Source organism: Adiantum capillus-veneris, chromosome 8, assembly GCF_014529385.1.
Source record: "Adiantum capillus-veneris isolate H3 chromosome 8, ASM1452938v2, whole genome shotgun sequence".
Lineage (NCBI taxonomy): Eukaryota > Viridiplantae > Streptophyta > Polypodiopsida > Polypodiales > Pteridaceae > Adiantum > Adiantum capillus-veneris.
Genome location: NC_140938.1, coordinates 26858915 through 26870664, shown reverse-complemented (window position 1 = coordinate 26870664; position 11750 = coordinate 26858915). Strand labels below are relative to the sequence as shown.

Below are 11750 nucleotides of genomic sequence, written 5' to 3'. Positions count from 1 at the left end.
CAAAAGCCCCACGTCAAAGACCATATGCTGATGGAAGAATTAGCATTACGACTACTAGAAAGCATGGATAGTGATTTGATCTTGTATGCAAGCAATAATGGAAGCTATTTTCAGCTTCTCAAGGACAAGATGACTGAGAATAAAGAGTTGAAGCCAGTGGATACACCTAAGTTAGTCATAATCTACAGGTTATTGCATGCAAAGAAGAGGTCATATCTATATCTAGATACCACAGGAAACCATTATCAACAGTATTATGGAGAGCTGCCTCGTCCAAAGGGTGCACATGTTGAGATAGTGACATATTGCAACCAATGTGCCATTGGGCATTTAGTGAAGGACTGCCCAGCAAAGCTCTACATGGAAAGGAAGAGGCAACAAGCCAAAAGCAAAGTTTAGATAGTGACAACAAGGGAACGAAAGCAAGAATCCCCAACGAGATCTCCAAAAAAGAAGTAGATCTTGTCTCGCAGAGCACAAAAGATGGCTCAAGACACAGTTTCTTGAAGTCAAGGGTGTCAACGACATTATCATAGAGAATCATGCTTTCAAAAAGGATCAATTGAAGCAGCTAATTCAAGATAGCTTAAAGAACCTCAGTGAGGACAAGTCAAAGCATCCACAAGGTGATGAAGATGAAGCTCGCAGTTCAAGGTTCGAGAGCAAAAGAAGCCAAGATTCTGAAGATGGTAAGCAAACCCAACAAGAGGTGGCAGAGGTAACAACAAAACTTAGTGTCACCTCACGAGACAAAGACATGCAAGTTAAATCAATGGATGAAGCTGAAATTCTACAAGAGAATTCCTCTACTGTAGACTCTACAAGGATGATTGAAGAAATCAAAGAGCAAAAGAAGCTAAAAGAAGATGTGGCTGAAGTTTTAGAACCCACAGAAGAAAGGGAAATGACCAACTCCAAAATTGACTACCAAGGACAAGCAATGGAGGATATGAATGAATATTTTCGAGAAGAGACTCTACAAAAACCCATGGAACAATGGGAACCAAAGGCCACGGCGACTGTTGCATCAGAAGAAGAGAGTCAACCTCAACATCCTGCTACACAAGCTTCAAAAGATTTCCAAGAAGAAAAGTCACCATTGAATGACCTTCAACTGCTAGAAGAAGTAAATAGTGACAGAGAGCTTCTAAAATCAAGAATCAAGGCGTCACAGTCAAAAACTAGCAATGAAGACCAACAAGCAGCTCAGGCTATAGACCTTCCCCAAAGCTATAGATCAGAAGATAGTAAGCACTTGGGACATGCTACAACCAGTCAAATGACAAAGAAGTTCAACATACAAGAGGATGACAAAGCTTCCAAGGCACAAAAGTCCAAGACAAGTACCAAAGGCAAAGAGGACATCAGTTACTTGGCATCCAACAAGAAGATTAAATTCTCGTTGGATGTGCATGAGAAACTGAAATTCAATTTTACAATAGAGATAGATTGCACTGCCACGACTAATGTCATGTCTTATGGGCTATTGTTACTTCTAGATAAGCCAGATCTGTATGAAATTCAGGTACAAGTATCCCTATCAAATTAAGTAAAGGTCACACGTTTGGGGATTGCAGAAGCTGCCCTTAAACTACGGTCAAAGATAGTTAAAGAAAAATTCCTAGTAGTGGATTCTTCCAAAATGAGTACACATTTGATTTTGTCTAAGCTATGGGCAAAAACACTTAAAGAAGAATCTAAATCTTCAATGATGGTCATCACGACTAGCTCTCAAGAAAGCCAGCCTACTACCACTCCAAGATTATCGGCTGCCGACAAAGGCAAAGCCAAAATAAGCCCACAAATGTACTACCAACAAACACATCCTCTGCAATCAAAAGATAAGTACATATAGCCTTACATTTAATTGTGACTAAAGGCATTTTTTTCCCACTGGGTTTTTCCCTTTAGTCCTATCCAGGTATCCAAGACCTTCATTTTGTAATATACGCCACACTTTATTTTTACTATTTTATTTTTTATATAAACACAGAGAAGCAGACCAATGACATCCCCAAACTACTACATGCTCATCAACTAGAAAATCAAAGGGGAGCGGCCCAAAAAAAATTCAAAAAGGCTTCAAGTTTACAGGTACACATGCAGGATGACACCCAAAGAACAAACAATACAGAGCTGCCAAGATAAAGACTTGCTACAACAACAAACCTCACTCAACCTATTCACGATACAACAACCAATCGGAGGGGGAGAGCTATGGCTTCAACTCCACTACATGTACAAGAAAAAGGTTCCTCTACAACATAAGCATCTAGTAGAAGTAACTGCAACAACAAAAGCTTCAACCAACACCACAACATGAAGCACTCCTCAAGGCCACTACAGACATAGGGTCTTGTCGGGGACGATAAGAATTCAGAGGGGGAGAGTGTTGACAAGCCAACCTTTCAACCACGCTTCCACAAAGATTCCATGAAGATTCCTCAAAGATTCTCTAAAGATTCCATATGAAGATGCTGATGAAGTGATGAAGATGAAGATGGATGCTATAATGTGAAGATACAAGCTCATGGACATCATTGAATATCTCGTTATTATCATTTTGATCCATTACGGCCACTATTGTAATGTTTTAAGGAACTTCATATTTTAAGTCGGCAATTGTATTTTGGCCATAGATGCTTGTTGGATGAGCAAAGCCAGCTCACGGTGTTGTAATTAATCTCTACAGAAGCCTAGGGACAAACCATGTCATTTGGCCGGACATTAGGTTTTCTAAGGCTTAGTATATAAATCAAAACCTAAAGCGTTGTAAAGGGACTTCTAATAATTTATCTTTTGTGTCGATTGGGAGATTACGAGAGAGTGAGAGAGTGTGTGTGTGTGTGCTACAAGAGCTACGGTGGTCGGAATTGCAAACGGAGAGCAGCAGCGTGTTGCCCATGAGGAGAGCTACCCGTTGATGCTTACATCACGCGCGTTCGTATGTGTTTTGGGTGTTTTGGCAGATTCACCCGCGAGCTACTTTTGGAGTTTCGGTGAGTAAACGTTGTCCGTTTTTGCATTTCAGCATATCCACGCGATCAGAGCGACTAGAGCTACGCACTAGGAATCTTAGTTTTCGAAAACGTCGACCTACAAAAACCTGTCAAACATCCTACGTGATTTTGCACCGGGTGTTTTTGGGTAGGGTTTTGGGTCACAGACCTTAGGGAGAGTGGCCTATTGGTGTTGATAGGATACCCATCAAGTTTCGTAACGTTTCGCGAACGTCTAATGGGCTTTTGGCTTGCGGTAGCATCATAGGCGACTCTCACGTTCACAAAACCGATGGCATGTAGATTTGAAATCTCTGCAGGAAGTAGTCATTAGTCGGTCGAGTAGAGGTTGACACCCTTCGCTTGCTTCCACGCGCCTGCGCGGCGGGTCGAGCTCCGTCCTTAGTTGACATTATATGTTAGGTGAGTTCTCGCTATGCTGACGTCCGTCGCGGCATATCCGCCAACACTCGGGTACACCTTGAATGTTATGGGAGCAGTGTAAAAACTTTTGAAGCTGGGCTATGTGTAAACCTGTGGGACATTGTCCTTGTGTCTTTTCAAATCGAAGTCGAAGTCAAATGGGCCATCCAACTCCAGCCCATGGGCAGACCACAATGCCGTCATGAAAGTACCACCCTCAGGAGGTTGAACACAACATTGCTAAGGGCGGGGGTCGATCGAGTGGCTGTAGAAGCGGCTGAAAAACCTACCGAAGTTGCAGAAGCAACTGAAGCAGTTGAAATGGGAGTGACTGAAAACATCGGAGCTAGGGCATGGATGGGACAGATCTGAGGCTTAACACCTCCCCACAGGGTTGTCCCTCGCCCTGGGGGAGATTCCTGCACAGAGAGAAGGCTAGGGTTAGGGTTGGCACGTGGTGCGCGGGCGCGTGCACACACACACAGACACAGAGCGCAGAAGTCGACACACAATAAGAAAGCAATGCTATATTTGATTAAAGTCTATTACATATATATAAAGCTTGAAAACTTTCCATGAAAAAACCATGCTAAACTCTACTGGTAATTGGCCTTGCCTGCATGCTGTAGGAACATATTTCCACGGGTTTAATTAAACCAAGGCTTGGACACCCAACACTTTTCACGTGCGAAAGTATGCCTTAATTGTATACGTGTTGCTTATGCATCATTATATGATTAGATAAATAAAGAAGATACGGTGCACGTTATGCTACACATAGGCAACAAACTGTAAATAATTCCTATTCATATTTGTGTGCAACAATTAAGCCACATAGAAGGACTCTATTGACTTACGATATGAAGCAAGTTTAGATCCTTTCATATATGCATCAAACTGTAAATAATTCCTCTTCATATTTGTGTACAACCATTGCAACAATTATAAACCTCATAGCACGACTCTATTGCCTTCCGATATGAAGCAAGTTTAAATCCTTTCATAGAACTTTCACATCTAGCACATATTTTGCACTAGTACGGCCAGCCACCTTTGGCGCTCTCTCTCTCTCTCTCTCTCTCTCTCTCTCTCTCTCTTTATCGTGCGTGTAGAGGAGCTTCTCTCGTTTTGGACTTTAGCCTTCATATCGTAGTTTTTGACACGTGTAAAGAGCACTCGCTCTGCCATTATAGAATACATATACATATAGATGTAATGTATGAGGAGATGGTTAAGACTGATAGATGTTGAAAAACAACAATGCTTCTGCAAGCATAGTAGCTCATGGAGAGATTGGGTGACACAAGTAGGGTTGATTTTTGGGGAGTATGAGCTTTCAAAAATTATAGTGTATTTTTTTGAAGGAAAGCTCACGTTATTGTCTAAAACAAAGGGGATAAATAGCCCAAAATGAATAAATTACCCGACTAAAAGCAAGTGTAGGCACACAAGTCTACCTTTTCCAAAACTTTGCATTTTTGTAAAGTTAAGATGTGGTCATGCGAAGCATAGTTATCACTAAGATGTTCCAAATGAGTACCCCCTACTACTGGTTCATCACTTATTTTACTCATTAGTTCTCGAATATTCTCTGAGATCCCCTCAACTCGATGATTCATTACCCAAGTAAAACGATAGCATGCATTCGAACCCTCGCCAAGTTGAATTCAGATTGCCCTTCGGCTGCTGATCACGTAGCCACTAGAGCAGACACGTTCAATTGTTGCATTTTCGAAGTTGCACAAATAAAAAAATACAGCTCATCTCCCCCCCCCCCCCCCCCCCCCCCCCCCCCCTTCCCCGCGTGTCGCGCTGTAGCTCCCATCGCCATCTTTGTGCAACTCCTTCTCTTCCATCCTCTGTGCATGCCTTGCTCACACCCGACAGCTGGTCTGCCTGTCGCCTCATTCCCATCCTTCACCATAAGGGGATCCCATAAAGAATCTTCTCCCAATTTTTTTTCTAGAATGCGTAGGACATACTAATGCAACTGACACCTACTGGCTCTCCCTTTATTTTATTCAATTCTTTCGAAGATTCCTCCCAACTTGAGCTTACCTTCACTTTCCAAAAGGAAGCAGCCAGATTCGAACACACGCAGGTTGATAGTCACCACTTCAGAGTTTCTCTCATGGCCAACTAATCACCCGCGCTATCGTGATATGCGCCATCTCAAATTTTTTACATAAAAAAGCATGAACACAGGACAGATCTGTGCCTGCGTTCTACGAGCCAGCGCGATTTGCCCCGCCTTCACTGCCACCTCGCATCCCTGTCCTTTGTCCGACTTCTCCCCTGCCTTCACTACCACTTCGCGGCCCTGCCTCAACGAATTTACTCTAGGCTGAAGCACTTCTTGCGCTCTCTCTCTCTCTCTCTCTCTCTCTCTCTCTCTCTCTCCCCTCTTCGCGCGCTGCAACTGGCGGCGTCCTCAGAATTCGCTTCATAAGAATCTACACAAATTCTCCTCTTCTTTTCCATTTTCAACAATTGAGTACCCCCTACTGATGCAACTGCGCCAAAAGAAGTATAGTTATAGAAAGCCTTGCATAGTTGCACATAAGACAAATAACAGGTGCACGAAGTAACTACTGACTATGCATCGCGTGACCACTGCCTTAGGAGTTTGAACCTTTCATGTGTGACAAGGACGTAATTATCTAGCCTAGCCTAATATTAGGGGGTGGGAGTGTGAGTTGTTATATTGTTTAAAGAGAAAAATATCTGCGTGGGCCTACTATCATTATCTCTACGTTTTCTGCTGCTTTTTCCTAGGGGATGCCATGTGGCGAGGAGTGAAAGAAGACTGATGGACGCGTGTGCCAATGGGCACGCACCAGACTGCATGTAGTCTCGCGGCGTGGCCGGCCGTCGCTTTCGTGACGACCTGCTGCTGGCAAGGTGTCGCCACGTGTTCTCAGATGTAGGTGACTTTCCTACAGCTGTCGTTGGATTCCCTCTCTCTCTCTCTCTCTCTCTCTCTCTCTCTTCTGCGTGTGCGTCTCACAGTGCGTGTGGCTGTGTGTCTGTGCCCATAACCTTTCGTCTTTAATCGGAACACGCCTTCCAGCTCCTCCTGAATCCTGAGTCGTAGCCTATTATCTCCTCCTCTTCTCTTCTCTTGTCTTTTGTGCCTGCTTGTTTCTTGAAGTTCCTGCTCGGTTCCTGAATCCTGATTGGATTTATTCTTCATGCGGCTAGAACTAGAATGGAGTACAGCTACAGGGAGTATAGCAACCGGTAATGTTAAGTCTCTGGCCGCAGCACGTCGCAAGCGGTCAGAGATTCGCCGATTCCGTCTTATGGCTGCCGCTGCTTTCGACAATGATGATGAGCCTGTCAGAAAGAGATCGAAAGCTTGTCGCTCCACATCAAAGAGTTGCAACCATGAAAACCAGGGTTTCTCAGAGGAGAAAGAACAAAGCTGCATGCCTATGGCTGCGGGGTGGAAGCATGATATGCAAGCCTCGGGTGACAGCGCCTGCACTTCAAGTCACAGTGGGCCGTTGAGGCAGTGTTTGCAGAGTCTCGATGAGGGCAATGATGGGGGCTCACACGTAGAGAGCAGGTTAACTGAGCCTGAGCGCAGTGGAGCTTGCCCTTCGCACTGTGTCGTGAGTATTTGCGGACGCAGCCGAACCATGGAGGATGCTGCAATCGCACTCCCTTCTTTTGTTTCCATGCCCTCTTCAATTGCTGGCCAGAGACATGCAGATACATACCATTTCTATGGAGTTTACGACGGTCATGGCAGCGCTCAGGTATGTAATGCATTGTGCCATATCTTGTATGACTTATGAGTCTTGAATGACACCAGGGTAATGTGGACAATCATGTGCAGGCTGCGGAATATTGTAAAGAGAGAATGCATGGAGCTTTGGCTGATGAGATGAGTGCAGCAGGTGATCGCTTATCTGGACAATGGCAGGCATGCTTCCAGTCTTGTTTTATGAAACTTGATGCAGAGTTGTGTGGCCTTTGTCCACATGGATCTGAGTGCCCACGCAAGGTAGGTGCCACCACTATGACCACCTCTACCAGCAGTTGCAGGGAGCCTTTGGTGCATGGCTCAGTTGGAACCACAGCAGTGGTGGCGGTGGTGGGGTCAGAGCATATAGTGGTTGGCAATTGTGGTGATTCTCGTTCCATCTTGTGCAGAGGTGGCCGAGTAGTGCCATTATCTTCTGATCACAAAGCTAGCCGTCCGGATGAAGTGGCCCGCATCGAAGCAGCAGGGGGATATGTGTTCACTTGGCAAGGACACCGAGTTTGTGGTGTGCTTTCGATGTCGAGGGCTTTAGGTACTTTTTTCATCTTTGGATGTTTAATAAGATCTGTTATGGGAGTGTGGTTGTGGGATTTCCAATACTTTCTCTCGCAATGCGACATTTGTGTGCTAGAGATTGTGCAACTGTAGTATCCTTTCGCATGAGTTTGTAATTTTCATTGTCAATCAACTTGCCTGCCTCGTAGATGATAAAATCGCTTCTTTCCTTGACAGGGGATGGCTTTCTTAAGCCTTTTGTCTCCGGGCAACCAGAGGTCACTATTACACCTCGAAGCGATGATGATGAATGTCTCATTCTTGCTAGTGATGGTCTTTGGGATGTATTGTCAAATGAATTTGTATGTGGTGTAGCACGAAAGGTTTTTGCAAATTGGCGCAGACAACATAGAGGTGTTGAGCAGAACAAGGTGGCGGAGAGTCTGCCACATTCAAATGTCGAGGCAGAGGATTCACCCGCCCAGGTAGTAGCTGCCCTCCTCACAAAGCTAGCCCTTGCTAAGTACAGCAGGGATAATATCAGTGTTGTCGTCGTGGATCTTAAACATCTATAGGTGTTTGGCGCGCACAAATTTCCAACTTCACCCACAACAAGCCTGATCCTTTTAAGGTTCAGGCTAAATGCAAAAATCAGATCAACATTTTCCTTTAATGTCACCATTTTGTGAAATATGATTTTTTGCCAAAGTTATTGTTCAGCACTTAAAATGACGAGGTGCTGAGGTTCTCAATTGTGAATACATAAGAACCGCCTTTTATACTATTCTGTTTTGATGAACTGGCCTGTAAGTGACAGGATTGAGATTTTGGCTTTTGCTTGTTCGCTCGGGTTTTTCGTGGCTATGCCCCTTAATGCACCCTTTCATTGCAATCAGCTGCGTGGTGCATGAGGCACAACTTGTCTTCCTCTTTGGTGCAGCCCATGCTGAGAGAGAGAGAGAGAGAGAGAGAGAGAGAGAGAGAGAGAGAGAGAGAGAGAGAGAGAGAGATTTTGTATTTGTTTTAGCCACAAGTATTTATATTTTGTTAATCTTGTATTTTAGATCTAGCTCTACTTTTAAGGGGTGGTAGTTAGTGGCTGGTCTGAATACCCACCCAGTTCTTCACAATGGTTAATCTGGTAGAGGACTTTAGAGAGTTACCCAGATGTTAACATTGGAATATCTGAGCCTACTTCTTTGATAGGTATATCTAAATGCAAGGGGTAGCATGGATACGGTCGATGAAAAGGAACCTGGAGCAGGAGTTTGTATTTGCGAGACAAGTTGATTCTTGAGAGGGTTGTTTGTCCAGAAGCGTACAACCTGGGACTGCAACTACATGGTATTCACTTATCAAATTAAGTGTGCTGACTGTAGACAATTTTGCAGGAGTAATCATCAGGAGTTTAGTCATCTATGAAAGCTTACCTAGAAAGTGTTGGAACATCTACCAGTGTTGGGATTTTCTCAAATGTCTTATGTAAAGAAGCAAGATTGTAACTTTCCATGCAACTCCTCAATGTGGTATATGGTTTGACAGTGTAATTTGGTTCGTCTTTTGTAACCTCTTAAAAGGAATGCTGGCATCGCTAAAAGTTTTATGCCTTGCATCTTATATCGAAGGGAGTACCAATTTTTTTGAATTGATGAGAGCCTCTAGGCGGGGTGACTATGGCAACCCCAGACGTTCAATATGACTTGCATTTCAATTGTTTTCTTTACTTGGTTAGTGCGTTTTTCCCAGTGTTGCAATTACTAAAATCCACATGGGCATTATTTTAAATAAGAAAGATATCTGCCACATTCAAAAAGGCACGACCATAGCCTATAATATAAGTAAGTTAGCAGTGCCAGCAAATTGGAAGTAGGTCGTGCTGTAAGAGAAGGCTAATGGTTACTAGTTTCTGAGTTTCCAATCGACCTGCCTCCCCCCTTTCCTTCCTACCCTGTGACATATGACAACTTTTTTCTGGGGCTCCGAATGTCATTAGCATGTGCAAGAGGAAAAACTCCAATGCTCGTCATTGCTTCTGGGATTTCATTATTAGCTTGTGGCACCTCTCATGATTTTGGTTACTATCTACAAGTAACAATTATAGCCCATGGTATAGGTGGTTATGGATACATTTAGTGGTGCTGGCTATCGAGTGAGTTGAAACTATTGTTGGCAAAATTGATAGGACAGCAAACAAGGAGGCATTATCGCAAGCTAGGATCCTTATGGAGGCAAAAAGAAGAATCAAGAGAGGCAATGGCTAGCAATTTGGTGGATATGACAGCAGGAGTGTAGCAGCAGGAGATAGGATAGAGAATTGACTGGTAGCATGGTCTATCATCTTGTAGTGGATAAACCATAGGTACACAACAATGTTGATGGTCAAGCGGCAAGATTTGATCTTCCAATCACAGTGGGAGGATTTAATCTTCCTTGGAAAGTTGCAAAGAGGAGCAAGACATGAGGTTTTATTAATGCAGGGTTTTGAGATGCAAGGAAGAGAGCACCAAAAATGTTGGCCTTAACCAATTTGGATGGAATTAAAGGATGCTAGCAAGTACACTATGCGACCTCAACAATAAATTGTAGGTTCGTGCCTCAAATCTTGACCTTTATGCACACTTGACTATAGGGTAGGCCATGGCTTCCATCTCTGGTGCCAACGACCCACCATACTCCTGCATGTAGAACACTCATATAGCTCATGCATTGCTCATCATTTACTTTCTTGAAAATTTTCAATAGGATGACAAGTTTAATTGATGTTCTACTTCTCGCAATCCCTTGAGATTGAAATGGCCTCGCAATCCCTTGAGATTGAACTCCTCTCTTCTTAAACAGCATCATGCCTATATAGAGCTATGAGTGGGTGAAAACGTGGAGAGCACCAAGGTATAATCTCTCTCTCTCTCTCTCTCTCTCTCTCTCTCTCTCTCCCTCCAAATAGAGCAATCATATTTTGCAATAGAGGGCTATTCTAGACAATGCTTATGAAAGCTGGAAGAGCTACATAAACAATTAGTTATTGTTGTTGATCGTCTCCTCCGTCATTCCTCGCCTCCAAGTCAACCATGAAGATACCCCTCCATATACCTTGACACACACGTCTTCTATCGCAACATAGTCAACGAATGGTGTGTGAAATTCTTCAACAACGCCAATGGTACAGAGATTGTGCATGAAAGTTTGCGACAAGGTGGAAAGCACAAAAACGCAAAGAAAGATGTTAAGCCCATGATGATGTTGATGTCGAAGTTGCACATAAAGAAAAGGGGAGCTAAACAAAGAACCACAGCGAAGATGAAGAAGTCAAAGTTCAAGATCGATCCAACATAACCTCGCCATCAACTTGTATCACTTACCGAAACACCGCCCGTGTTAACACACCAGAAAAAAAGAACGCACGTGTCAACGTAGTCGCATAGAAGCACTATAATAAAAGCCACATGATCCTCTCTCTACAATTGTGTTTTGAGGGGGTATGTTGTAAATCAAACCCATTTCCTTTGTCATTCATTTGTTTTTCAGCTCCAGATCAGCAAGAAATGAATCGCTATAACCTTATGAATACACCCTTTTCAATCCGCCTTTTGAGGGTTATTTAAATGTACTCTTTCACATGAAATAATCAAGTACTTATCACTTGTCGTGCGTCGTCTCTCTCTCTCTCTCTCTCTCTCTCTCTCTCTCTCTTCACAATATTCTCTCTCTCTCTGTATGCAGTCATATGTGTGTGTGTGGCCTTCTCCCTAAAACTACAAGATTGACAAAAATTAATCAAAGCTGGAGGATTTTTTGACAGTAGCAGTTGGGTCGATTTGCACTCAGCCATCCCTCTCTCTCTCTCTCTCTCTCACACACACACACACACACACACCCACCCACCCACACACACCCACAGTATGGTGGACTAGTTATCTCAGTTCTTTCTTGAATAATAAGTCTGTAGGTAGTACCAACGAGTACTGTCGACCGCCTTCTGTGGCCTCTCTCTCTCTCTCTCTCTCTTCCGCTCCCCTTCATCTCACTTGGTGTTTAGCCTTCATCTCGCAAAGAGAGACACGTGT

General features: G+C 43.7%; 1 protein-coding gene across 2 annotated transcripts; it reads left to right on the top strand.

Annotated features, from left to right (window-relative positions):
* The first annotated feature begins 6450 nt into the window (after positions 1-6450).
* LOC147451841 (putative protein phosphatase 2C 68) lies at positions 6451-11327 on the top strand. 2 transcript variants are annotated; one of them, XM_086517711.1, is made up of 4 exons: positions 6451-7183; positions 7264-7723; positions 7924-8171; positions 8893-11327. In XM_086517711.1, the coding sequence occupies exons 1-4, from the start codon at positions 6614-6616 to the stop codon at positions 8974-8976; spliced, it is 1362 nt and encodes a 453-aa protein (XP_086373837.1). In that variant the 5' UTR covers positions 6451-6613; the 3' UTR covers positions 8977-11327. The 2 variants fall into 2 exon arrangements, with proteins under 2 accessions (XP_086373837.1, XP_086373836.1); XM_086517710.1 differs by lacking the exon at positions 8893-11327 and having other exon boundaries at positions 6453-7183; positions 7924-8513.
* Positions 11328-11750: the final 423 nt, after the last annotated feature.

Excerpts from the sequence above, each read along its gene's own strand:
- LOC147451841 (XM_086517710.1), top strand. The coding sequence starts at position 6,614 with ATGCGGCTAGAACTAGAATGGAGTACAGCTACAGGGAGTATAGCAACC. Across the intron at positions 7,184-7,263 it reads ACGGTCATGGCAGCGCTCAG|GCTGCGGAATATTGTAAAGA; the intron begins GTATGTAATGCA and ends AATCATGTGCAG. Across the intron at positions 7,724-7,923 it reads TTCGATGTCGAGGGCTTTAG|GGGATGGCTTTCTTAAGCCT; the intron begins GTACTTTTTTCA and ends TTTCCTTGACAG.